Source organism: Cavia porcellus, unplaced genomic scaffold, assembly GCF_034190915.1.
Source record: "Cavia porcellus strain 051 isolate PalLab524CR breed Dunkin Hartley unplaced genomic scaffold, mCavPor4.1 scaffold_16, whole genome shotgun sequence".
Lineage (NCBI taxonomy): Eukaryota > Metazoa > Chordata > Mammalia > Rodentia > Caviidae > Cavia > Cavia porcellus.
Genome location: NW_026947499.1, coordinates 6,680,679 through 6,707,313, shown reverse-complemented (window position 1 = coordinate 6,707,313; position 26,635 = coordinate 6,680,679). Strand labels below are relative to the sequence as shown.

Genomic DNA, 26,635 nt, shown 5'->3' with positions numbered 1-26,635 from the left:
AGCCCAGCCAGGGCACTTGAGCAGCACCCTGAGGCCTCGCGGGGCCAGAGTTTGAGATCTGCAAAGCTTTCTCCACACACTGCAATGTTTTATGGAGTCACTGTTCCTTCCAAAAATCTGTCTTTCAGGCCGTGTACAAAACCAGGTCTGGTCATTACCCACATGGCCCATCAGCTGTGCGTCCACTCACAGTCAGTCAGAGCGGATGCACAGCTGCTCAGGCCGGCCGCCCATCCTGTCTGTCCATCCACCCGTCCATCCGTCTGTCCCTCCATCCACTAGTTGTCATCTATCTATTATTCTACGTATTCACCCACATATCCACCCACAGGGGCCCCTCTGTTTACCCATCTGTCCGTTATCTGTCCACCCACCCACTCATCTGTCCACCTTCCCATTCATCCATTTATGCATTAAAGGTCTGCCTTTCCTCAGTCCCTCGGCCTCCCCTCCCTCCTGCGCCGTCCCTTGACCACTGTCCCCTTGAGAAAGACCTCTCTCCTGCTCCTGCTGCCTGTCTTTAAGTTTGCCCTGTATTTTGGGCTCCTCCTGTAGAGAAGCCGCACGGTCTTTGTGCCTGCGTGTCTGATTTACTCCACCTCACACTGTGGCCTGCAGGTGCATCCGTTTCCTACAGACTCAAGTTTTCCTTCTTCCTCTGTTGTGTGTAAATACCGCGCTTTCTTGGCCTGTTCCTCTGTGGATGGGCTGCTTCATCCACCTGTCTGTCCGTACGTCCATCCATCCGTTCAGCACCAGCTCTCCTGAGCAGCTCCTGCAGGACTGACTGGTGCCGTGCAAGGGCCAAGCCCTGTACGGTCCCTGCCTTCAGGAGCCTGCAGTCCAGCGAGGGAGATGGACAGATGGACACGAACGGCCCGCTTTGAGAAGCACTAGCTCCGGCTGCTGAGAGGGCCAGGGATGTGAGCCCCGGTGTGGGGAATCCGCAGGGCCCCCCGAGTTCTGTGTCCTGATGCCACTGTCCTCTTCCCCTAATCACCCGAGGTGGACGAATATGGCACCCAGCAGCCCATCGCTTTGCTGAGGCTGCTGCTGGAGAGAGGCTTCCTGTATGACCGCGGGAAGGAGCTGACCTGCAAGACCATCCGGGACCTCGGCTTCATCGCCGCCATGGGCAAGGCCGGCGGGGGCCGCAACGAGGTGGACCCGCGGTTCATCTCGCTCTTCAACGTCTTCAACGTGCCGTTCCCTTCCGAGGAGTCTCTGCACCTGATCTACTGCTCCATCCTGCAGGGCCACACTGCGGTAAGGTGGTTTTAAAAGGACATCTGTGCCAGGGACGATCTGTGGGGTGGCAGGTGGCAGGTGGCAGGTGGCTGGTGGACACGTTGGCATACATGTCCAGTGCCCGGGGCCAGAGATACAGCTGACACTGTAATTTCTATAAAAACCAAAATAAAATCCATCTTTGTACCAATGCAGTCATCAAACAGAATTTCGCTGGCTTTGCGTGGAGGAAGGTTCCCCGTAGGTGGGTGGACCATGGGCCCTGGGGAACTGGGCCTGGTCCACAGTGGGCTTGCACACACCTTGGCTTTGGGCCTGGCCGAGTGTGGTCAGGAGGCCCTGGGGGCTCCGAGCTGCTCGTCACTCAAACCAAGAGCTCACTGCGGGTGGCACAAGACTCACCAGGCGCTGTGTGTCCCTGGTGTCTCCGAAGCTTGACTTGTCAGTGAATGGGGAAGTCCCAGGCAGTTGAGCACATCAGCTTCTCTGAGCTTTTCAGTATTTTCCCCCTTATCCCCACAAAAAAAAAAGATTTAAAAAATTACACAATCTAAAGCACATTAGAAGCTGGGTGTGGGGGAGCACACTTGTCATCCCAGCACTTGGGAGGCTGAGGCAGGAGGATCACTGCAGGTTCCAGACCAGCCTGGGCTACAAAGTGAGCTCAAGGCCAGCCTGAACTGCATAGTGAGAGCCTGTCTCAAAAAGACCCCCTCAAACAAGGCTTATCTAAGTGCATCGTATGTTGATTCATTTGGTACCAGGAATCGAGCTCAGGATCTTGTGCTTGCCGACAGGCGCTTGTGCTGCCGAGCTCTGCCCTGGCCCTGTCTGACCATGTTAAAGTGCACAATTCAGAGGCGCTTAGATCGCTGCCAGTGTACGGTGCTTCCCACCAACCTGATTCTGGGACTTCTCCACCCGGGGGAAACCTGTGTCCATCCCAGTGTGCGCGCCCTGGCCACCTCACACCTGCCCCTGCCGTCGGGGCTGCCCTGTGTGTCCCAGTCTCTGCGAATGCTCTGTGCCCTTTACCCATCTGTGACCGGGCACGGCATCCTTCCGTTCCCTCAGAACTTCCAACAGAGCATCGCGGCCATGAGCAGTGAGCTCACATCCTGCACCCTGGCGCTGTACAAAATGACCGTCCAGGACCTGCCGCCCACACCCTCCAAGTTCCACTACATCTTCAACCTCCGCGACCTCTCGCGGGTCTTTAATGGCCTCGTCCTCACCCACTCGGAGCGGTGAGTGTGTGTCGTCTCCCTACAGGAGCCCCAGTGCGTCTGGAGGTCTCTTTCATTCCTTTAAGCACCAGGTGCTGCAGGCTGGGTGGCGGCTCCGGGCAGGGAACCAGGAACAGTTCCCCAGCTGGGTCCGCGTGGTGTTGGTTCTTAGGGAAATTCGGGGTGCTGGTGGCTCTGGGGCTGCTTTCCACGTATTCTCGCCCTGGAGTGGGGTGCGTTGGGCACTTTGGGGCTTTGTGCCCGCGGTGCAAGGTACGCTGTGTTCTCCTGTGGCCGGGGACTGCGGGGACTTTGTGGTCTTCCCTCCGCTTGCATGATCTCAGCTCGGCTGCACGAACATGAGCCGGGGAGAGAAAGGATTGTAAGGCCACAGCTCCCAGGGATGATGCGGCTCCCGGGCCCCGCCCAGGTGCGCAGTGGGTGAGCGTCCCCAGAGGCCCTGTCCGCCGACCCCGCCCCTTCCGCCCCTTAGGTTCCAGACGGAGGCGCAGATGGTGCGGGTCTGGAGGAACGAGTGCCTGCGCGTCTTCCACGACCGGCTCATCAGTGAGGCCGACAAGCAGCTGGTCAGTGCCACCAGGGCTGGCTGAGAGCCTTTTTCCCTATCCAGCAGCCCTCAGAGGCCAGCTCGTTTTTCTGTGGGACACCAACCGCAGAAAAGTAAACCCTGGCGGTCAGAGGTCAACCGTGGTCACTAACGACCACACGCCGTTAATGATGGAGGCCGCGGGTTGGGGCGATGAGACGCAGCTTCTCTCTGTGCGGCTTTGGGTCCTTGTGGGGTCCTGACTTAGGTCCCGATCTCCCAAACAAGTGTACGCTGGAGGTTTAAACAAAATGAGACAAGTGGTGTGGTTTTAGGGCTCCAGGAGGATCAGAACCCTTAGCTGAGCTGGAGACTCCGAGGGCTAAGACTCAGGCTTCTCTGGACCACCCTCTGTTAGGTCCATCAGCAAAGGGTGGGGAAACTGAGGAAAGTGCAGGCAATGAGCAGGACTGTGGGAGTCGCTTCAAGGACGTCTCCGAGTAATCAACCAAGTCGATCAGTAGCGCTGTCTTATCATGGAGACAACGTAGGAGTGAGACAGTGTGAGTAATCTTGGCAGCTGCAGTCTCTGTCTTGTTAACTGGTGTCTGAGCCAGGTGTCCGCAGCTGTGGCCTTATCTTGCCCTTTGAGGTATCTCCGGCCTCACAGGCCACTACGGGCCTCAGCCAGGACCAGTGATTCACAGAGGTTCACTTACTAGGAATCAGCTCCCATCGCCAGGCAAGGGGCCGAGGCCTAGGACAGACTCACAGATAAACATAGAAAGCCAGTTAGTTCATTTTAAATCCTGCTCAGAGCCGCTGGGCAGTTGTCTCCAACAGATCCTTGCCTGTGCTTGCGTTTTGAAGGTGCAAGAGCACATACGAAGCTTGGTTTCAGAGCATTTTGCCAGCGAGTTGGAGGTGGTGATGAGGGACCCCATCCTGTTCGGGGACTTCCGGATGGCACTGCATGAAGAGGAAGCACGAATTTATGAAGACATCCAGGACTACGAGGCAGCCAAGGCTCTGTTCCAGGTCAGATGGGGCACACTGCAGGGTTTGGGGCCCCTTGCAGGGTTCGGGGCACCTTGCAGGGCTTGGGCTGCGTTGCCGTGCTGGCTTCCTGTCTGCATTTGTGTCCGGCTCTGTCTCAGGGCTTGGACCTGGGTGTGTGTCTGAGCCTGTGGCTGGCACCCCTGAGATCTGCCGCTGGCCGATCAAACATCCACAGATGGCAGTGTTGGCTGTGGAAGGCAGACTTGGCCCCTTAAGCCCTGATGACTTAATTATCTCAAGCACCGTTCAGAGAAGGGAAGCCGGTCCTCCATTCCAAATCTCTTCTGGGGAACAGGAGCATGCGCTTCTAAGACCCAGCCATGCTTAGCATCTGCCGACTTACTTTTCCCAACGATCAGGAGATCCTTGAGGAGTACAACGAAACCAACACCCCGATGAATCTGGTCCTGTTTGACGATGCGCTGGAGCACCTGACCCGCGTGCACCGCATCATCCGCATGGACCGCGGCCACGCCTTGCTGGTGGGGGCCGGCGGCTCGGGCAAGCAGTCCCTGGCCCGGCTGGCGGCCTTCACGGCGGGCTGCGAGGTGAGCCTGGGCCTCCCCCCTGGAACCCCAGCGGCCCGTCCCTGTGGACGTCTCTGTCCCGCACTATCGCATGCCTGGCTGTGGTGCCCCGTGTCGGCCCGTTTCACTTAGCATCGCAGGCCCAGGCCCACGCACGTCGCTGGCACCCCTGCGTCTTTCTGCCACACACCTGTCTGATCACCTCTGCGGTCTGGGCTGCTCTGCCCCGGCCTTGCCGCTGATGCCACCAAGACCGCCCAGAAAGTCCTTGAGGGGACGCACGTCTCAGTTGCTCTGGGTTCTGCTCCTGGGTGGGATTGCTGGACCCAGGGTAACTGTGACCCAGGGCTGGGGAGCCACCAAACCACTTCCCACGGCGCTGACAGGAGGGCTGACATTGCTAGCGGCAGTGTGGGGGCTCCTGCTCCTCCCGCTGCTCTTAGAACCTCACAGTTGCCCCGGTGACATCTGCCCTGGATGGAGCAGGGAGGAGGACAAGGACGGGTTAGGCAGGGACAGAGCCTGGGAGCAGAGCTGAGCGGAGGGGAGAAGTCAGGCAGGGAGGTGGCTGCGGGGCTCACGCTGGGAGGTGCCAGGCGCGGGCCCTGGGGACGAGGCTTTGCGAAGGACCTCGAGGGGTCCGAGCAGGTGCGGCTGGCGGAGCCCTGTGGCCTTGGGTTTGTGCGCAGTACTGGTCGGGGGTCAGTGTAAAAGCTCGTGTGGGTGACCGTGATAGTGTGAATGCTGTGTGCAGAGCTGTCTGTGTAAGAGGCGGGTGAGCGTATGACCTCGCATGTGCATGGTCACCTGTGCCAGAGCTGCTGTTTGTGCCATGACTGTAGGTGAGAGTGGCCGTGTGACAGGTGCAGGGCGTGATGGTGAGTGTGACAGTGGGTGTGCATGCCTGTGCGTGGCTGTGTGAGGCTGAGACAGAGGGGAAGTAGGGGACGGAGCTCTTCCTGTCACTTTCAACCCACGTGTTTCCAAAACCCTGGCTGCTCTGAGCGGATGTGGATCCTTGTGGGGAAGGCGCCTGGCTCTGAGTCCTCATGTATGCCACCATACCTGTAATCCTAGCCCCCTGGAGGTTGAGGCAGGAGGATCTCGAGTTTGAGTCGAGCTGGGGCCGGACCCTGTCTCAAAATGAGAAAATAGAAAGGTCTGGGCCTCAAGGCCTTGAGTTCGGTCCCCATACTGAGAAAAAAAAAAAAAAAAAAAAAAAGCCAATTGGTTCTTCTTTTTTTTTTTTTTTAATTTTAATTTTTATCGGTACCAGGGATCGAACTCATGACTGCCTGCTTGCAAGGCAGGCGCTTATGCCGCTGAGCTAAATCCCCAGCCCTTGCCAATTGGTTCTTTATGTGGCTTCCTGATGCCTTTTGTGATCTGTCTGGTTGGCACAGGCTGCAGTGTGCCACACCCGCATCCTTGGGGTGCACATTTTGTTCTTTTCTTTTGTCCCACGGACGCTTCCGTGGGTCTGGGTCCCTTCCCTCCTGTAAGTGACTCTGAGGATCTCACTTGCATGACGGGAATGCCTTCTCTTGGTTTTTTCTTTCCACACCCACCTGGACACGCCCGTGTGCCCTCTTGCCCGCCTGCACCTCCCACGCATGTGCATGCACAGGCTGCTGGTCACTCCACCTAGTCGGAGTGCTGCGATGGCGCCTGGGCCTCCCTGGAGTCTGTGTCACCTGTCCCTGCCACCTGTGTCCCTCTTCTGTGTGGACTGGGATCCGCCCTGGACAGTGTGCTGCCTTGTGCTCTCCCTGGGCGCCAGGCTCCTTGCGCTCTCCCGAGCCCACTGGCCTGGTGACCCGGGCTCTGCGTCCCCAGGTGTTTGAGATCCTGCTGAGCCGGGGCTACTCTGAGAACAGCTTCCGGGAAGACCTGAAGAACCTCTTCCTGAAGCTCGGCATCGAGAACAAAACCATGATCTTCCTGTTCACGGACGCACACGTGGCCGAGGAGGGCTTCCTGGAGCTCATCAACAACATGCTGACCTCAGGTGCGCGGCTGAGGGACCCTGGGGCCCTGCCCACCCTGTCTCAGGGTCACCCCATTCTCTTCACCTGGGCAGTCACTGTGGCGGTCAGAGGGAGAGCGAGAGCTACTGAGCGTCCACCAAACCCCTGTCCTATTTGTCACATATTGCTTAGTTTCCACGAAAACCTAAGGCAGGAACCTTCACTGTCTGATTTTACAACTAAGGAAACCAAGGCACAGTGCTGCTGCAGAGGGCTGGATGAGCACATCCTGTCCCAGTCAGCGGAGGCCCAGTACTCAGCACCTGCAGCTCTAAGGGGGCGACAGTGACTTGGCTCGTGGTTCTGCGGGGTTCAGTCCGTGGTCAGCTGCTCCGAGGCAGGGACATCATGGAGGACGGGTGTGCCAGAGCCAGGCTGCCTGGTTCACAGAGGCCAGGAAGTGGAGCAGGGACCAGTGCCAGAGTGGACAGGCAAGCGGCCCGGCAAAGACCCAAGACCTCACTTCCGGGACCCCCCAGGCCATCCGGGAGCAAGCTCCACCCACCCCCAGGTGGACCCCGGCCAGTCCTGTGGACGCTGCTCTCTACCTGCCCTGTCCCTGGAGCCTGGATTGAGACCTTTGAAAGAAAAAGAGTCTTTGCTGGTGTGTTTGAGAATATTGAGGTGACTCCCTGGGTCTCAGTGAGCGCTGTCCTGTAAGACAAAGTGGGGGGAGATCTGAGGACAGAGGAGAGGCTTTTGGAAGATGAAGGCGGAGATGGGGCCCCGTGGCCATGGCCAAGAGACGCCCAGAGCCGCCAGGAGCCAGAGAAGACAGAGCATCTTCCCTCAGAGCCTGGTGGGGTGCAGCACAGTGACACCCTGGTTCCCAGCCTTCGGCCTCCAGAGCTTGAGAGGGTGAAATGCATTGTTGTTTTACGCCACTCAACGCAGCGGTAATTGATTATGGCTCCTGGGAAGCTGCTGGTCTCTGTGTCCTCTCCTCTGCCCAGGGCGATGTCGGGCGCGGTGCATCCGTGTCCAAGACGGCGTGGCGACTCAGCTGCCGTGGCCTCAGCTGCAGCCCCTGCCCTCTGTCACCTTGTGCTTCCGAGATTCCAGCCGGGGCCTGGGGAGCTAATGACCAAGGCATGAAGCTTTAGCTCCTGGTGTCCCCGCTGCAGGCATCGTGCCCGCACTGTTTCTGGAGGAGGAGAAGGAAGGCATCCTGAGCCAGCTCACCCAGGAGGCCTCCAGGCATGGCATGGGTCCGGCCAAGGAGTCCGTGTGGCAGTACTTCGTGAACAAGAGTGCCAACAACCTGCACATGGTCCTGGGCATGTCGCCCGTCGGGGACACGCTGAGGACCCGCTGCAGGAACTTCCCAGGTACCTTTGGGCAGGGCTGCAGATGCCTCTGCCTGGTGTGGGGACCCATCCATCTCCGAGCTTCTGTCAGGGAAGGGAGACGGGAGAAAGGGGCCCTGCACTGGGGGGAGCCCTTCGGGCATGGGGGCACACCATGGCTCCCAAGTACAGGGCCCACAGCGTGGGACAGGTGGCTTTCTGCCCCTCCCAACTGGGGCACCTCTGCCTGTGTCGTAGAAACCACAGTGCCCGCCCCTCAGCACACAGGTTTCTCGCTGGGCCTGGTGGTGCACCCCTCGGCCCAGCCCTCTGAGAGGCTGAGGCAGGAGGATCTCGAGTTCAAGCCCCAGCCTGGGCGATTTAGCATCTTGCAAGACCCTGGCTCACAGTCATAAAGGGCTGCGGATGTAGCTCGGTGGGAAGGCCCAGGCTCAGTCTCCACTGCTGAGAAAACAAAAGTAGCTTCCTGCCTGGGGTGGCTTCCTGGGCATTTGGTTGTGCCAGGAGGTATTTTTAGCTGTGACGGCTCAAGGGCAGGCGCAGGGGTGCACAGCCCTCTGCCCCGAGGCTGGCAGCCCCCGGCCACGCCAGGAGCTCTGCTCTGGGGAACCAGGCTTGGGCAGACGAGGCTCAGCCGCTGTGTCGGTGGCTTCTGAAGACGCGCCAGGCTCCAGAGCGCCTCCAGGCTGCAGCAGCCCCGGCTCCTGTCTGTCTTTCCTCGCTAGGCCTGGTGAATAACACCGGCATCGACTGGTTCATGCCGTGGCCTCCCCAAGCCCTGAACGCGGTCGCGAGGTCATTCTTAGGTAAGTGGTGGCCGTCGAGGGGACCACGTACTCACTGTGTAACGAAGCGGCTCCTTAGTGCTCTTCTGACTTTGGGTCCCCTGTGTCCTTCTCTGTGAACCGCCGGGTAGCACATGGGCTTCAGCGCCCAGGGTTTACGCTGATGACGTGGGGTGCGACTCAGGATCAAACCAGGCAGGAGCACGGAAGTCAGGGGCTGGCACCGTGGCTGCCACAGGGGAGCCCACAGACGGGCCACAGCTGCTGAGGCCACAGCCGCGGAGCTGAGTCAGAGCGACAGAGGCACCGAGATCACTTGGCTCTTCATGGACGAAGCGTGCAGCCCCCGACCCAAAGGGCGCCCAGGGCTGCGTGGTCACCTGCTCACCCGCCAGCTCTGACTGTCCAGAGTGGTCAGCAGTATAGGCCCTGGGTATGAATCCTTGAATAAGAGAGCAAGTCAGCTCATCTTAAGGGAAAAATTTCGTTTTCTCTGGGCCAGCACATTTCTGACAAATGCCACTGGGCACTCTTTAGTATTCAATAAATAATAAGTAAGCAGCCCTTCCAGGCCAGCTTGGGAGCCAGGGCTTTGATCACGGTGGAGCTTTTCCTGGAGGAGGGTACAGGGAGGGAAATGACCCTTCTGAGACAGCACCCAGGGCCCAGCGAGAGTCTGGGTCCAGTGTTACCTTGGCCACCACTGCTCAGCTCCGCTGTTGTGTGCCGACGCCCTTGTGGATGGTGTGTTAATGAATGGCCAATAAACCTGTTTAACGAATTTATGCTTCAGGCTGTAGTCAGCCCACCAGAGGCTGGTTTCCATAAGGGAATAGGCCATTTCCCGGGGTCAGCCCCTGTGCTGCCTGGAATCTGCTGACAGTTGACTCCCAGAGTTTTAATAACTGCTCGGAAATGTGGGGATTCGTTAGGCAAAGTTTTTGCACATGCTGCACCCTAGTAGAACTCAAGATCAGATCTGCAGAACCTGGGTGAATCAATGCTTTGGGTCAGACTTTTCTTCCCTTAATAGGATACAGAGCTGTAATCTGAGCATTTGGGAGGCTGAGGCAGGAGGATCACCCTGAGTGCAAGGCGAGCCTAGGCTACACAGTGAGACCTTTTCTCAAAAAAGAAAAAGGAAGGGAATGCATGTCACCATGACCCAGTGGTCGAGTACTGACCTCTTGGCCCTGGACACCATGGTGAATTCTAGCAGATCGTAGAAGCACCTGGTACCTAGTGTGTGCCAGATGTGGGGATCTGGCCGAATGAGGCTGAAAAAGCTCTCTGGCCCCTGAGGAGGTGGCCGGCTGGGGAGTGACAGGCACGGGTCAGGTGTAGCCTCTCTGAGGTCCCCAGCCCCCTGGGACCTTTGTCCCCGAGCACCCCAGCTCCTGTCATCTGTGAAGCACTTCTGAGGTTTGTCTGCTGGCCAGCAGTGTGGGTCACCATGCGCTTCCTCTCCGTGGTGGACCTGCCCCATCCACAGGGGCTGCGTCCCTCCGTCCAGCACTGGCAGTCCTGGGGCCTCCCCTCCCGCTCCAGGCTGTGTGGAGCGAGCCACGTGGCAGTGGTGTGCAGCACTGCGGGAGCCCCCTGCAGCCCCCAGGTGCCGGCAGGGGTGGGGGTGATTCTGCCGCCCTCGCCGGCCCTCCCTCCTCAGGGGACAACCCCATGATCCCGGTGGAGAACATCGACGACCTGGTGGAGCACGTGGTGCTGGTGCACGAGTCCGTGGGGGAGTTCAGCAAGCAGTTTCTGCAGAAGCTGAGGCGCAGCAACTACGTCACCCCCAAGAACTACCTGGACTTCATCCACTCGTACTCGAAGCTGCTGGACGAGAAGACCCAGTACAACATAGGTGAGGGCGGAGGGTCCCGGGCCGCGCCGCTCCTCTCCCGTCTCCTCCCTTCCTTCCGGCAGTACTGGGGACCTGGGCCTTCGGACGGAGCGACACCCCAGCTCTTCCTTCAGGTTTTTAGAGGCAAGGTCTCCCTAAATGGCTAAGTCGCCCTGGCTGGGCTCAAACTTGACAGAGTGCTGGGATGACAGGTGTGTGCCACCATGGCACCCCCCACCTTGCCTTGTTTTGAAGCAAGTTCCCCTCAGCAAGCTTGTGCGTAGGACAAGGGTGCCCTGAGTTTTGGGTTTGGTGCTGAGCCCACATTTAGGGTCCTTAGAGAGGACTCTGGTCCAGGAACCGTCTTTTATGTTTCTGTTTTTTTGAGACAAAAAGTCCCTGCTGTGTGGTGCGGGCTGGACTGGGCTCACTGTGTAAGCCAGGCTGACCTTGAACTCCAGGCGACCCTCCTGCCTCAGCCTCCCGAGTGCTGGGATTACAGGCCTGCACCACTGGGCCTGACTGGGGAGGCCCTGTCCACAGATTGACTGTGGTGGAGGCCACTGCTGCAGTGGGCCGAATGCGATTGTGCCCAGGGGCTGGGGGACGCCACGGGGATGGTGATGGTGCCACCTGTGTGTCCTCAGCTCAGTGCAAGCGCCTAGAGGGCGGGCTGGACAAGCTGAAGGAGGCCACCGTGCAGCTGGACGAGCTGAACCAGAAGCTGGCGGAGCAGAAGGTGGTGTTGGCCGAGAAGTCGGCGGCCTGCGAGACCCTGCTGGATGAGATCGCCACCAACACGGCCATCGGTGAGGAGCTGCCCGCTGTCGCCGGCTTCCTCCCAGAAGTCTCACGTGGTCCTCTCATGGCTTTGACACATACTGGCACTCAGCGGCGGGGACACCTCGGGCTTTCTGCTCCTTAGGACTTTGCCACCTCGCCTAACTGCTCACTTTGCTTCTGAACAAGATCCTGAGGGGAGGCTCCCACCATGCGGCTCAGGGGGGTCCGTGCACCCCAGCACCCCTCCTGGGAGCCAAGCGCTGGGCTTTGAGCCTCTGGGGAGATGCTCGTGTCCTACAGGGGGATGGGGTCTGAAGGACACTTCAGCCTGGTCAGGGCCACAGGAAAACGGGCAGTGAGGAATGTGGAGAAGTGGAGAGAGACAGAGACAACCAGAGAGCCAGAGACAGAGCGACAGAGACAGAGATCCAGAGACGGAGCCAAAGAGAGACACAGAGAGAGAGATGGGGGGCCACAGACAGAGAGAGACGGGGTCGGGGTCAGGCTCGCCGAGGACACTCAGGCACAGCGGCCACCTGGGCGGCAGCCGGGCACCCCAGGGACCCCGCCATGGCCCAGCTCACCCACCCACCCCACAGCGGAGGAGAAGAAGAAGCTCGCAGAGGAGAAGGCCATGGAGATCGAGGAGCAGAACAAGATCATCGCGGTGGAGAAGGCCGAGGCTGAGACGGCACTGGCCGAGGTGATGCCCATCCTGGAGGCCGCCAAGCTGGAGCTGCAGAAGCTGGACAAGTCGGACGTGACGGAGATCAGGTGACCGCGTCCCCCAGCCCGCACCCACTCCAAGGTGGGCACGTTGACAGTGTGTGCAGACAGGAAGGGGAGCAGGGTGCAGTGGCTCCACACCCCTCACCGGGCAGCGCCCAGCCCACGACAGGGCCCGGGCCCAGGGGGGGTCTCCGAGGTGGTCTGGCAGCTGTGGCAGGATCACCTCACCTGGCGCCTCCCCGGCACCGCCTGCCACCTAGGACCCGAGGCCTCCCCCATCTCCAGCTCCTCCCCTGGGGAGGCTCTGCACCTCCAGCTGGCCTTCCCCCGGCCCCTCCCGGCTCCTGTCTTTTCATGCTCTGCTGTGGCTGGCTGGGAAGGCCTGGGCTTGGAGCCCCAGCGCAGGGAGTGAATGCATTTGGGACAGTGCTGCCTGGCATCTACTGTGTGCCCCTGGGCGAGTCACTTGACCCTCTGTGCTTCTGTCTCCGCATGTGTGCTGATTGCTCTGCCGCTCCAGAGTGGCTGTGAGGAGCCGTCGAGAGCTTTCCGAAGTGGGCTGGAGGCACGGTCAGCACCGTGAGGGCCTCAGCTCTGGTCATGGTCTAGCAGGAGAGGACAAAGGACTCCTGGGTTCCTGCCCGAGGGTTAGCAGATCGAGGGAGCCTTAGGGTTAGGGTTAGGTTAGCAGGTGGTGGATGGGCTGGCACATGTTGTGGGCTGACCATGCCTTCAGCTTGTCCCCAACCTGCATTTCTGCAGGCCACCCTGTCCCCCTGCAGTCCCGGGGCGCCTGTGCTTCCCGTTTCGCCAAAGGGGACACCAGCGAGGGCCTGGCTTCCCTGTTGGCGCAGAGGGTCAGGGTGGCCGAGGTTTGCAGGCCCGGGCTCTGCAGATGTCCTGTCCACTGTCCACTTGCCTGCTGGCTGGTGGCCGTTATTGCCATGTTTGATCTTTCCCAACCATTTTCAGGGGTCTTGTTTTTGGCGTGCTGGGATTGGGACTCTGGGTCTCTGCCCACCTTCCTGAACCTTTTCCTGTGGCCAGTCGAGTAGTAGGTATTGTTCAGGATGGCGCTGGCCAGGCGGCTTTGAGAAGCAGTTTCTTCTGGGGCTCACTGGTTTGTGCTGCTGGTGCTTCTGTGGCCGGGCAGTGTTTCCCACTGTGACTTAAATTGTCCGCATTGTTTATCCCCTGGGCCAAGGACTGAACCCCAGGCCTCCCACTAGGAGGCAGGAGCCTCACGGAGCTGCACCCCTGCCCTGGGTGGTGGCTTTCAGATCCCCGGAATCGGCCACCATTCCCATGGTTTCTTGCTGCACATTGATAGTTTAATTTTTGCATTTAAAGCTAGTATCTCTTTGGCATTTCCCCCTGGGGTTCCATGTGATTGTGGCCTGGCCTTCTTGGGGACATCTGAGGTTCAGCATGACGGGCCGGCATGCTCCCCTCCTTCCTTACGAGTGCCTCCTCCCGGAAGGCTCAGGCTCCGAGAGCCGTGGATCGGAGGGTGCTAGGGAAGGAAACGGACACCTCCCTTTAGTCCGGGCGCCTGTCTCCCCAAGTCTCTGCTGCAGGGGACCCTCTGTGGGCTCAGGGACATCATGCAGAGATGCTGGGAGGATCCGAGGCTGCTGGCAGCCGGGTGAGGGTGTGGGAGGAGGGTGGGGTCAGCTGATCCCTTTATCCCGGGATGGGTGGCCGTGGTCAGGGTCTCTCCTCGCCTCTTTCCGCTCCCTTACCCCAAGTTCACATTGTGACAGAGGAGGGGGCCACACCAAGCAGTGACGGGGCCTCGGTGTTCCCGGCATCTCATTACCTGCACCTGGAGGGGGGTGGGTGAGGGGGTCCCCAAGCGCTTAGGCTGGGGCGCATTCTGCCTTGGCTTTGGAGACGCCTCCTTGGTCCCTCCTGCCCTGGGCTGGCTTTGCTCAGCCCCTTCTAGTGACAGTGGATAGTGTGGCCCGTTTCCGGCAGTGGCCTGGTCCTCCTCACCTCTGCTCCCGGAGGACCCCGAGCCTTCAGCTGCTCGAGCTCCTGGGTTTTCACACCGACCGCCCGCCCGCCCATCTCCTGCTCCTCCAGGTCCCAGGACACTGCCATCTGGTGTGGGGAAAGCAGGGTGATGGTGTACTGAAAACCATCCACAGCCACAGAAAATCATTGCAGAGTTGGGCAGGAACGACGCAGGGCCTGGGGGCCCAGCAGTGTGGACCCCGAGTGCCCTCCAGGACCCTGGCTGTTTCTTCGCCCACGTGGGACTGAGGGTGGTGATGACGCGGACAGTGATGACCGCAGAGCCCGGGGATTCTCAGGCTCCACACTGCCTCTGCCTGAGCCACCCTCTGGGGCGCCCCCTGGCTCTGACCCTGGCCCCTGTGCCCCCAGGTCATTCGCGAAGCCCCCGAAGCAGGTGCAGACGGTGTGCGAGTGCATCCTCATCATGAAGGGCTACCGTGAGCTCAACTGGAAGACGGCCAAGGGCATGATGTCTGACCCCAACTTCCTGCGGTCCCTGATGGAGCTGGACTTCGACTCTATCTCCCAGAGCCAGGTCAAAAACATCAAGGGTGCGTGTGTGCTGCGGCGTGGAGAGGGCAGGCCTGCGGGCCGGGCAGGGCAGGTGAGCAGAGGAGTGGGCCGTCCCGCGGGCTGGCTCCCCATGCGGAGCGGGGTCTTCCTGTCCTCCGTGTCCTGGCCAGGCGCACTGAGGTTGGCCTCCAGATCCCCTGGGGACGGCCATCACCCAGTCAGCCCCGCACCTTTGGGCGGGGGAGCCCCAGTTCCCTCCCGACGCTTGGTGTCTTTGGGGCTGTTGCTCAGTGGGCAGCACTTGTCCAGCGTATGTGCGGCCCTGGGCTGCATCCCAGGCACCAGTTGATCAATAGATCCATCAATCAGTCAGTCAATGTGCTGTAAGTCCACATGGCTGAGGTTCAGAACCCTCACAGCAAGTGCTGTGCTCCCCCCGTTAAAAACAGAAGCAGACTAAACCCAGGCCGTAGCAACCACTGTAGCACCCCAAAGTCTGCCCAGCATCCAGACACTGATTCCCAGGGGACAGGATGCAGCGAGGTGACAGCTGGGCTACAGTCCTAGTTGGCCATGTGAGCTGAACCTCCTGGGGACCTGGGCTGGGTGTCAGAGAGCAGCTTCAGTACCATAGGCCTCCTTCCTGTTTGGCCCTGCAGCGTCCTCTGGGGTGCTGCTGACCATGGGGCAGTCATGGCTACTTCTGCTTCGGCTGCTGACTAGCAACTGCTGTCCAGTGTCATTGTCCTCACAGTGATGCTCACTGGTCTCTGTCCTTGACCTTCAGGCCTCCTGAAGACGCTCAACACCACGATCGAGGAGATGGAGGCTGTCAGCAAGGCGGGGCTGGGCATGCTGAAGTTTGTGGAGGCCGTCATGGGCTACTGCGACGTCTTCAGGGATATCAAGCCCAAAAGAGACAAGGTGCCAGCGGCCTAGAGTGCGGGACTGATCCGGCCGCTGCGGGGTTCAGCGGTCACCTCGACCGTGTTCGGGGCTGGCCAGGGGCCATGCGTTTCGGATTTGGTGTGAAAAGCACAGGATGGGGGACGGTCAGACCCCTTCTCTGGGGTCGGATCAGAGATGTGAACCCCAGGGCACCCGAAGGCAGAGCTGCCACTGTCGGGGCCCCGGGTGGTTTCCCAGTGCGTGTGGCAGCTGCAGGGAGAGAAGCCCGTGCCTGCTGGGGCAGCCAGTGTCCGGAGCACACTGCATCACTAGAGAGTGCGGGTGGACACAGTGCCCAGATGCGAGCCCGACTTACCCCTGCGGACCTCCACCCCGCACCCCCCAGGTGGCCAAGCTGGAGCGGAATTTCTACCTGAGCAAACGAGAGCTGGAGAAGATCCAGGCGGAGCTGGCCGCCATCCAGAGAGAGCTGGAGGCGCTGGGGGCCAAGTACGAGGCCGCCATCCTGGAGAAGCAGCAGCTGCAGGAGGAGGCCGAGGTCATGGAGCGCAGGCTGGTCGCGGCCGACAAGCTCATCTCCGGCCTGGGCTCGGAGAACGTCAGGTGCGCGGGGCTCTCCAATGGGCAGGGGCAGCAGGCTTTCCAAATGGGCAGGGCAGCAGCAGAGTGGCCCCGCGGATTTTCTGTTCCATGTTGCGTTTTTGTGTAAAAAACCATGCGATGAGTCGTTCAGGGATCTCCCAGGCCTTTTGGAGACTCAGTCGTTCACCAGGGACTGAGTGTCACTTAGTGACTGTTATGGGGGAGGACCCAGGGAGGCTGGGCAGAGAAGCTGCACACCCAGCAGACGCCTGGCTTTGGACGTGGTGGCTTCCTGGTGACCCTTGGGAAGGAGTGCGCCCCTGTTGCTATGGAGATGACTCAGGGTCTCTTCCTTACGTGGGTGAGGCTGTCGCATCCTTTACCTGCTGGCTACCAGGATGCGTTCCAGTCTGGTGTCGATGCACCGGTGGCACAGAAAACACTGGGGCGCTTTCTCTGCCCATGGGAAGCACAGTTTCCACGTCCCGGGAACCCAGAGGGCTCTGGGCACTGGCAGGAAGTGGCCTCAGGAAACACCCGCCCTCCTGTCTCGGATGGGTCCTGGCATCACCTGGCAGGACCGGGGCACTCAACTCTGCTTTACATTCAGAAACAACCCGATTGCTACCAGACAGGGACTTGGAGAGAGGAGGGCGTCTGTGCGAGCGGAGTTCTGCCGAGGCCCAGCACGGAGCCCAGGGTTTTGAAGTGAAGGGTTTGCCAGGGTGGGGAAGAGCGAAGTGAGCTGGGGACTCTGCTTCCTAGAAAGGAGGAGCAGGAGCGTCCTGGAAGAGCGACTTTGTAGCCCAACCTGCTCTTAAACTTGAGATCCTCCTGAGATCCTAAACTTGAGATCCTCCTGCCTCAGCCTCCTGAGTACCAGAACAAAGGCTTGTGCCAACTCATGTGGTCTTGTTTATCTTTTAGTTTGCATCTGAGCTCTGCTCATTTGCGGACTCCAGAGCCATCGTTGGTATCTGCACCCACATGCATGGGGTGGGGGGTAGCATTAACAGTGACCTGATGATGGCTCCCGCACGTTAAGGCGGTTGGACTGGCAGGGTCCCCGCGGCCCCCGTGATCCGAAACCCGCCCCCCGCAGGTGGCTGAAAGACCTGGACGAGCTGATGCACCGGCGTGTGAAGCTGCTGGGTGACTGCCTGCTGTGCGCCGCCTTCCTGAGCTACTCGGGCGCCTTCACCTGGGAGTTCCGTGACCAGATGGTCCAGCAGGTGTGGCAGGGCGACATGCTGGAGCGCGGCATCCCACTGAGCCAGCCCTTCCGCCTGGAGAGCCTGCTCACCGACGACGTGGAGATCAGCAGGTGGGGCTCCCAGGGGCTGCCCCCCGACGAGCTCTCTGTGCAGAACGGCATCCTCACCACCCGGGCCAGCCGCTTCCCGCTCTGCATCGACCCCCAGCAGCAGGCACTCAACTGGGTCAAGAGGAAGGAGGAACGGAACAACCTGCGGGTAGGCACCGAGGAACGTTTGCAGGGTTGGAGGGGGCTGCCAGTGTCACCCCAGAATGAAATGCTTCACCCTTCAGCATCGGCCACCAAGCCCTCCCTGCTGCTGGCCAGCACTAGTGTGCTTTCCATCCACGCTTGGCTGCTCTGGGCCTCTCCTGGAAGTGGGGTCACCTGCAGCTTGGCCATTTCTGCCTGGCGCTTTCTCACTCAGTGTTGGATCTCAAGGCTCATCTGTGTTGTGTTTCTTTTTGTGGCTGAGTAATATTCCACTGTCTGGAGTAGGGCTTGTGTTTCTTTCTCCCTGCGTCAAGGTTATTTCCACTCTGGTGGCTGTGAACATTTGTGTGTGGTTTTTATTTGGATGCATGATTTGGTCTTCCTTGTACATCCCCAGGAGTGGGAGTGCTAGGGCTGGGTCATTTTTTGCTAAGCTCCGTAATAAACATGATTTTCAGCTTTTCTGTTTCTCTGCCCGGCCCTGATCCTTGCTTCCTCCATTCCCGTCCCCCACACATGCGCTCGCCCACCGTGGGGCGCATCAGACAAGCGGTTTCTGCCCCTGCCCTGTCCACAGACCGCATCCTTCAACGACCCCGACTTCCTCAAGCAGCTGGAGATCTCCATCAAGTACGGGACCCCGTTCCTGTTCCACGACGTGGATGAGTACATCGACCCCGTCATCGACAATGTCCTGGAGAAGAACGTGCGGACCGTGCAGGGCCGGCAGTTCATCATCCTTGGTGACAAGGAGGTGGACTACGACCCCAACTTCCGGCTCTACCTCAACACCAAGCTGGCCAACCCGCGGTACTCGCCGGCCGTGTTCGGCAAGGCCATGGTCATCAACTACACGGGTGAGGGGCCGGGCGCGGCGGGGGTGGGGGAGGGGAGCCGGCGGTGGGAAGCGGCCCTGGCCCGGCCTGAGATCCACGTGGTGTCCTGCAGTGACGCTCAAGGGCCTGGAGGACCAGCTGCTGAGCGTGCTGGTGGCCTACGAGCGGCGAGAGCTGGAGGAGCAGCGGGAGCACCTGATCCAGGAGACCAGCGACAACAAGAACCTGCTCAAGGACCTGGAGGACTCCCTGCTGCGAGAGCTGGCCACATCCACGGGCAACATGCTGGACAACGCCGAGCTGGTGCAGACGCTGGAGGACACCAAGTCCAAGGCCATGGAGGTGCGGGGTGGGGGCCCCCGTGGGGCACTGGCTGCCTCTTTTGGTTGAGGCCACCCAAAGGCCACCATTCCCGGCTAACGCCCAGAAGGAAGCCACCACCTGCAGAGGAGGAGGCCGGGAGGGCTGCAGGGAGGGCCGGATCCAGCGCTCAGGGCACCACCTGGACTCAGGTTCTCTCTGTGTCTTCCGGGCCTGGCCTAAGTCTGAGCTGGCGTCCTCTGTCAGGGTCGGGAGGGTAAGTGAGAGTCTCCCTGTCACGGGTGACCTGAGAGTGACTTCAGTCACATGCCCCCTGCCACAGGGCAAGCACGGTGACCTGGAAGTGCTTAGTGAGGGTCAGGGGGCCTGCGTCCCCTGGATGGAGAGCGAGGGAGGCCGGGAATGGCTGATGCTAGAGGGACCAGGCCCGGGGTCTAAGCAGGCAGCAGCCTGCGCCCCCCGAAGGTGGCCAAGAGGTCCGAGGTCCCGGCAGGGGCTCTGCTGCCCCCGTCCCCGTCCCTCTCGGCCTTCCCGGTCCCCGTCCCGGTTCCGGGGTAACGTGCACCTTCCTCAGGTTTCAGAGAAGCTCAAGCTGGCCGAGCGGACGGCGCAGGACATCGACCGGCTGCGGGACGGCTATCGGCCGGCCGCCCGGCGCGGCGCCATCCTCTTCTTCGTGCTGTCGGAGATGGCGCTGGTGAACTCCATGTACCAGTACTCGCTCATCGCCTTCCTGGAGGTCTTCGGGCTGTCGCTGAAGAAGTCGCTGCCCGACTCGGCCCTCACAAAGCGCCTGCGGAACATCATGGACACGCTGACCTTCAACATCTACAACTACGGCTGCACGGGTGAGCGCCAGGAGAGGACACTGACCCCACGGTACAAAGGCACACCTGAGGCGGGCATGATGGCACATGCCTGTGCCCACAGCACTCCGGGAGGCCGAGGCAGGAGTGTCCCACATCCTAAGCCCAGCCTGGGCATCTCAGAGAGATGGTAAAACGGGAAGCAAAGGGCTGAGGGTGTAGCTGGCCGCAAAGGCCCTGAGTTTATTCCTTGTACCACAAAAACAAGGGAGACTGTTCCTTTGTTTATTTTGTCTTTTGAGACGGGGTCTCCTATGCAGCTCAGACTGGTCTTGAGCTCACTCTGTAGCCCAAGCTGGGTCTGGACTCACAAAGATTCTCCTGCCTCAGCCTCTCGAGTGCTGGGATTATAGGCACAAGCCACCATACCAGATTTGTCACAATTTTCTTATCACTCTGCATGTGGTCAGGGTCTGTCTGTGTTGCAGGGTGTGTCAGGGTCCCTGCCCTGTGGCCAGATGCCACCTCCTTCTGTTTCCCCCGGGGTCCCACCTGCTGTTTGACGGTTAGGACGCTGCTGCCAGGCACATTCCCCAGCAGGTCCTGATGTGAACGTGTGCGTGTGTTTGGGTGTCAGGGCTGGAACCAGAAGCTTGTGCATGCTAGGCAAGGGCTGTGTCACAGAGGGTCAGCCTCAGCCCCTCGTTAGTTTTTATTACAAAAAGTTTCAAACTCAGAAGAGAACAAGGCAAGGCTCCCCACCCCCACCCCCAGCAGGGTCAGCCCTGGCTTCGTCTGTGCCATGGCTCGGTTCCCTGGATTATCTCGGTGCTGGATTATCTGGGCCATCTGCTTGGTTTTGGAGGTGTCTCTGTGAAGGAATGCGCAGCTCCCCCTCGTGGCTTGGGAGGTCCAGGGTCTGCATCACAGCCCCTCGGTTCTGCCTGGAGAGGACCCCAGCATCCCGTGGAGGTGGCCGAGGCTCTGGCCCCTCCTTCCCAGGAAGCTGCATAGGTACCGGGTGAACCGGGCTCTGTGGGGCGCAGGCAGGCTGCACCTGGAGCCCAGCTCCTGTGTACTACATGTTCCCAGGCATTAGCCGTGGTGGGGCCAAGCGTGGCCCTGTGTGGAGCTTTGTTCTGTTTCCCTTACAGTTAAGAGTGTTGTACATGTGAAAGTGTCTTTAGAATGAATGTTTTCTTTTCTTTTCTTTTTCTTTTTTTTTTTTTTTTTTTGGTACTGGGGATTGAACTCATGACCTTGCACTTGCCAAGCAGGCACTTAAGCCATTGAGCTAAATCCGCAGCCTAGAACAAATGTTTTCAACTGGGCGTAGTGGCTCACGCCTGTAATCCCAGCACTCAGGAGGCTGAGGCAGGAGGATCCTTCTGAGTTCAAGACCAGCCTGGGCTACAAAGTGAGCTCCAGGCCATCCTGAACTGCACAGTGAGACCCTGGCTCAGAGACAAAAAGAAAATGTTTTCAAATCATCTGTGTCCGTCCCTCCGCGCATCCGGCCATCCCTCCAGTGTCCACCCCTAACCCCCCCACATGCCTGCCTCCCCGCAGGGTTGTTCGAGAAGCACAAGCTGCTCTTCTCTTTCAACATGACCATCAAGATAGAGCAGGCGGAAGGCAGGGTGCCCCAGGAGGAGCTGGACTTCTTTCTGAAAGGTCTGGCTGCCTTCTTTCCCCCGGCCAGGGTGGCTTTCGCTCTGATGGCAAACCCAGCCCACACAAACCCTCCCCCAAGCCCGGCTCACGGGGCCCTTGGTGGTGCCTCAGCTGGCGCCTCGGCCTCAGAAGTGGCCGGGTCAGACCGGGGTGGCCCGCCTGTGCCCAGGGGCCGCGCAGACGTCCCTGCCAGCCCCTCTGGGGAAGGGGACGAGAGAAGTCCAAGGCTGAGCCGCCTGCGGGCGCCAGCACAGCGTCCCCTCCTTCAGTCTGCGGGCTCCCCTCCTGCTCCCGCCATCAGGAAACATCTCCCTGGAGAAGGGCAGGCGCAGGAAGCCGGGCACGTGGCTGTCCGACCAGGGCTGGGAGGACGTCATCCTCCTCTCGGAGCTGTTTCCAGACAACTTCGGGTCCCTTCCTGACGACGTGGAGCGTCACCTCCCCGTCTGGCAGGAGGTGAGCTGCCCGAGCAGCCTCCAGGCTCCACCCGGGCCAGGGCCTTGCCAAAGAGGAGCCTCTCCCTGAGAAAGCCGTCGGGAGTGTAATGGATTAGCCACCATCCCAGGTCCGTCCTCTGTGCATCCACCATCCATCCCTCCATCCTGCCACGCGGGCTCGTCACATCCAGCGTCCCGTTCACCTCCCATCATCCATCCCCCTGGCCTGCCGTTCAGCTCCCGGCCAGCTGTTTCTCCGCCCTCCCATTGTCCACCCACCACCCGTCCACTGAGGAAACACAGCACCTGCCAGGCACTGCGGCCCGTACAGAAGCCAGGGACTCCGCAGTGCGGGAGACCCCGTCCCTCCCTCCCTGAAGCTCACGGCTTGGTGTGGGACGCCCACGATAAGGGGCGGCCTTGAGCTCATACACCTCTGGATCCTTACTCCCTTCTTCCGGTGGACTCTGACACCATCACGTGACCGGGGTGGCCTGTGTCATTTCTGAGCAAGGGCGCAGTGATGTTTTCTGCTTCCCCAGTGGTATGACCTGGATTCGCTGGAGCAGTTCCCCTTCCCCCTGGGGTATGACAGAAACATCACCCCTTTCCAGAAGTTGCTTATTCTGCGCTGTTTCCGTGTGGACCGGGTCTACCGGGCGGTGACCGACTATGTGACCGTAACCATGGGGGAGAAGTACGTGCTGCTGTTTCCCCGGGGACATCTCAGGTCCTCCCCACCTGAGCACAGAGGGCGGGCGGGCAGGCGGCCTGGCAGCCCCTAGGAAACGGACCCTGCATGTGTGGGCAAGTCCCCTGTGGGGCACAGGGCCAGGGAAGGTTCTAGTCACAGCAGGACAGAGCAGGAGGCATTGGCTTCCCGCTGAACCTCCTGATGTCTGCCACTCCCTGAGTCTTAATTTTGTTGCTATGAGAAAATACCTAATGCTGGCTGATGCACAAAGAAAATGGGTGTTTGGAGCCCGTAATTCTGGTGGCCGCAGGGCACTGCGTCTGCCCGGGGCCCTTTGGCCGTGTACAACATGGAGAATTGGCAAGGGGAGCAGCCGTGTGCACAGGAGCCCCACACGAGGGTGCCTCGCTGCACAATGACCCCGTCCCGTGAGAATGACATTCATCCCTCCAGGTCGCAGCCCCATGACCCTACCCTAGGCTGCACCTCTCCAGGGTCCCCTCCTCGCAGCGCTGTTACCGAGGGGCTCAAGCACCTGGCACAGACCCTCCAGGGGCACAGAGTGTACCTAAGCTGAAGCAGCAGTGACTTAGGGAAAGTGCAAACCCCAAACCCCCTCCGGTGGCCCCTAGGGCCGCCTCTGGGCCTTGTGCTGGGCCGCCCCGACCTGGAGGGCCAGTGGGGGCGCTGGAGGGAGCCGGGGTGTCCTGCTGCCTGTGACTGGATGTTTGTGGGAGGACAGCCCTGGCCCCACACCCCGTGAGCACACAGACTGCTGTCTCTCCCCCAGGTACGTGCAGCCCCCGATGATCAGCTTTGACAGCATTTTCGAGCAGAGCACCCCGAACTCTCCCATCGTGTTTATCCTGAGTCCTGGCTCTGACCCAGCCAGCGACCTCATGAAACTGGCTGAGCGGAGTGGTTTTGGAGGGAGCCGCCTCAAGTTCCTGGCCATGGGTCAAGGGCAAGAGAAGGTAATTTGCCATTGGAAAGGACACAGGCCGCTGCCTTGGGGCCCTGTCTCTGTGAGGATTGTGTCCCCTGGACTGGAGCCCAGAGCATGGTGCCTCAGAGAAATGGGTGGGCTTCTGTCCTAGGGCCGGGGGTGACAAGGACATGAGGCCCACCTGTGTCCCTGGCTCTGCAGCATGGGCAGCCTGCAGGGCATCTACAGGACGGCTTTGCTGAGGGCTGGGTTCCCGGCTCCTTTGGGCTTCTTCTGGAACTGTGTCCCCTTGTGCAGGTGGCCCTGCAGCTGCTGGAGACGGCAGTGGCCCGTGGGCAGTGGCTCATGCTGCAGAACTGTCACCTGCTGGTGCGGTGGCTGAAGGACCTGGAGAAGTCGCTGGAGAAGATCACCAAACCCCACCCCGACTTCCGCCTGTGGCTCACCACGGACCCCACGAAGGACTTCCCTATCGGAATCCTGCAGAAGTCCCTCAAGGTCCGGCGTGGCCCCGGCTGGCCCAAGGCTGGCCTCCATGCACGCATGTTTACTGTTTGTCCCTCTGTCCTAGGGCAGAGCTGCTGGGCTCCAGTGCATGTGCGTGGGGTCCAGAGGGATTTTCATGCCTGCGGGGTCTATTCTCAGGAAACATTTTGGAGAGGTTTTGCGGCCTCCTTTTGTCTGGGCCGGTGCAGAGGGAAAATCAGGGACTTTCTTGACAGCCCAGGGCCTGGGGTTTACAGGGACGTTGGAGCACCTCCCAGGACCCCAGATCCGTCTGCCTGGCCCTGGGCCGGAGCCTGGCTGCCAGGGAGCAGGATGCCCCAAGAGCTGCGGCTTCCTCACCCGCCAGCCTGGCCCCGTGCCTGGCCGAGCCAGAGCTCTGCCTCTCACCCCTGCAGGTGGTCACCGAGCCGCCCAACGGGCTCAAGCTGAACATGCGCGCCACCTACTTCAAGATCTCCCACGAGATGCTGGAACAGTGCCCGCACCCCGCCTTCAAGCCCCTGGTCTATGTGCTGGCCTTCTTCCACGCCGTGGTGCAGGAGCGGAGGAAGTTCGGCAAGGTCGGCTGGAACGTCTACTACGACTTCAATGAGTCCGACTTCCAGGTGCCTCCTCCTGCCTCGGCCTCCCAGAGTCACAGGGGTGCATCCCCGCCCCCAGCTTCTGCTCACTAAGCCCCCTGGGAAGGGCTGGGCTGGTCCGTCCTAGCCTCTTCTGCTCCTCTCCTTTAAGGTCTGCATGGAGATCCTGAACACGTACCTAACGAAAGCTTTCCAGCAACGCGACCCCCGGATCCCCTGGGGCAGCCTCAAGTACCTGATCGGAGAGGTAAGCGTGGCCTGGTGCCGAGCCTGTGGCACCCTGGCCCTGACGTTGACCTGATGGCTGGCCGTAGTGTCACCTGGGCGGGCCTTGGGCCACGCACCCCGGTGCTCGTGAGCTCCCAGGTCCCCACTGCCCTCACCTGCTGGACCGCAGGTCATGTACGGAGGACGCGCGATCGACAGCTTTGACCGCCGTGTCCTGACCACCTACATGGACGAGTACCTGGGGGACTTCCTCTTCGACACCTTCCAGCCCTTCCACTTCTTCCGGAACAGGGAGGTGGACTACAGGATCCCCCCCGGGGACGTCAAGGACAAATTTGTGGGTGAGAACAGGAGACCGGACCTTCCACCTCGTCTCCTGGGGTCCCTGGCTTCTCAGCCCTCTCTTGGGGTGGGGAGGGCCCTGGCTGGTCTAGCAGGGTCTGTCTGGCCCATTCTTAGCCTCAGGGCTGGGTGTTATTTCCAGTCCCCATTCCAGAGGGATGCTCAGCTGCCAGGCTCCGGCTGGAAGGGCACAGCAGCCACCGCAGGGCGCAGCCCAGCTATAGGCGTTTTGGGCTGGGTCGGGCTGGGTGTGGCGGGGTAGAATTTAGTTAAAAGCGGTCCACCTACTCAGGAGTGGAGATAATTCTGGGGTAGGACTGGGAAATTAGGCCTTGGGGGCTGTGGGCCTCAGGAGCCCAGGGCAGCTGTGGGGCAACCTGTTTGTTCCCTGTGGCTCAGAAGCCATCGAGGCCCTACCGCTGGCCAACACGCCAGAGGTGTTCGGCCTCCACCCCAACGCCGAGATCGGGTACTACACACAGGCGGCCCGGGACATGTGGAACCACCTGCTGGAGCTGCAGCCCCAGACCGGTGAGCCACGTGGAGGACGCGAGCCGTGGGGGAGGGTGGGTGCAGGTGCTGCTGCTGGCTCTGGGCGCCGGCCTACCTGCTCCCGCAGGGCCGGTGGCTTTGCGGGGCGCCCCCTCCTGCCCCGCCCAGCCTCGTTTCTCCTCCACATTTTCCGGTTCTAGGGGAATCCAGCAGCGGCATCAGCCGTGACGATTACATCAGCCAGGTGGCCAAGGACATAGAAAACAAGATGCCCAAGGTCTTTGACTTGGACCAGGTCCGGAAGCACCTGGGCCTGGGCCTCTCGCCCACCTCCGTGGTGCTGCTGCAGGAGCTGGCTCGCTTCAACAAGCTGGTGGTGCGCATGGGCAGGTCGCTGGCCGAGCTGCAGCGGGTGAGCACAGGGCCGGGCCCAACTGTCTGCGCTGGGTCCGCACGGCTCGGGCGGCTGATGGCTCTGGTCCTGCGACTAGGCCTTGGCTGGGGAGGTCGGCATGAGCAGCGAGCTGGACGACGTGGCCAGGTCTCTCTTCCTTGGGCTGATCCCTAACATCTGGAGAAAGCTGGCCCCGGACACCCTGAAGTCCCTGGGCAACTGGATGGTCTATTTCCTGCGGCGGTTCAGCCAGTACACGCAGTGGGTGAGTGATGGGGGTTCGAGAGGCGTCCAGGGTTCTGCCAGCCCCTGGGTCTCCGTCCGCGTCCTCTCTGGGGGGACTTCTCGGCACACCGTGTACGCTCCAGTCTAGGGGTGATCTCGAACAAGGGCTCAGGTCATTCCCTAGAGATCACAGCCTTTCTCTTAGGGGGGACGCCCAGGTGCTCACTGTGCTCTCTGCAGTCCGTGGGTGTGGCCGGGGTGTGCCCAGGGTGTCCCTCGGGTAAGGTGCAGTGCTGGGTGTGTGCACAGTCCCGTCCTGGGAGACCAGGACACCTGGGCAGGACCTGCCAACACACGCTCTTCCTGTCTCAGATCTTTGGTCTCTGATGGGTCTCTGACCTTCTGTACTTTTTCAGCTGTGCGGGAGCTGAGTGTGCTTTGCACCTTGCAGACGTTTCGTGTTTCTTTTTTCTGGTGCCTATTTATATCTTGGCTTCCAGTTTATTGACAGTGCCATCTTTCTCCTTTTTTCCCGTGGTACTGGGGACTGAACTCACAACCTTGCGCTTGACAGGCAGAT

At 60.5% G+C, this 26,635-nt stretch overlaps 1 protein-coding gene across 2 annotated transcripts in view; it reads left to right on the top strand.

Moving 5' to 3' along the window:
- Dnah10 (dynein axonemal heavy chain 10) overlaps window positions 1–26,635 on the top strand; it is an 82,925-nt gene that overhangs the window by 54,143 nt on the left and 2,147 nt on the right. Inside the window, exons 47-75 of one of the 2 annotated variants that reach the window (XM_023561996.2) lie at window positions 1,006–1,266; window positions 2,323–2,495; window positions 2,968–3,061; window positions 3,892–4,059; window positions 4,440–4,628; window positions 6,444–6,615; window positions 7,759–7,962; window positions 8,667–8,747; window positions 10,393–10,590; window positions 11,217–11,378; window positions 11,952–12,126; window positions 14,470–14,651; window positions 15,401–15,537; window positions 15,908–16,125; window positions 17,207–17,576; window positions 18,150–18,429; window positions 18,521–18,750; window positions 19,304–19,577; window positions 21,105–21,209; window positions 21,511–21,665; window positions 22,261–22,343; window positions 23,131–23,314; window positions 23,584–23,784; window positions 24,189–24,398; window positions 24,526–24,621; window positions 24,772–24,943; window positions 25,344–25,475; window positions 25,637–25,848; window positions 25,928–26,095. In XM_023561996.2, the coding sequence (XP_023417764.2) occupies window positions 1,006–1,266; window positions 2,323–2,495; window positions 2,968–3,061; window positions 3,892–4,059; window positions 4,440–4,628; window positions 6,444–6,615; window positions 7,759–7,962; window positions 8,667–8,747; window positions 10,393–10,590; window positions 11,217–11,378; window positions 11,952–12,126; window positions 14,470–14,651; window positions 15,401–15,537; window positions 15,908–16,125; window positions 17,207–17,576; window positions 18,150–18,429; window positions 18,521–18,750; window positions 19,304–19,577; window positions 21,105–21,209; window positions 21,511–21,665; window positions 22,261–22,343; window positions 23,131–23,314; window positions 23,584–23,784; window positions 24,189–24,398; window positions 24,526–24,621; window positions 24,772–24,943; window positions 25,344–25,475; window positions 25,637–25,848; window positions 25,928–26,095 (5,286 nt within the window). Of the gene's footprint in view, window positions 1–1,005; window positions 1,267–2,322; window positions 2,496–2,967; window positions 3,062–3,891; window positions 4,060–4,439; window positions 4,629–6,443; window positions 6,616–7,758; window positions 7,963–8,666; window positions 8,748–10,392; window positions 10,591–11,216; window positions 11,379–11,951; window positions 12,127–14,469; window positions 14,652–15,400; window positions 15,538–15,907; window positions 16,126–17,206; window positions 17,577–18,149; window positions 18,430–18,520; window positions 18,751–19,303; window positions 19,578–21,104; window positions 21,210–21,510; window positions 21,666–22,188; window positions 22,344–23,130; window positions 23,315–23,583; window positions 23,785–24,188; window positions 24,399–24,525; window positions 24,622–24,771; window positions 24,944–25,343; window positions 25,476–25,636; window positions 25,849–25,927; window positions 26,096–26,635 lie in introns of both variants that reach the window. The other variant, XM_013144736.3, reaches the window with a different exon arrangement.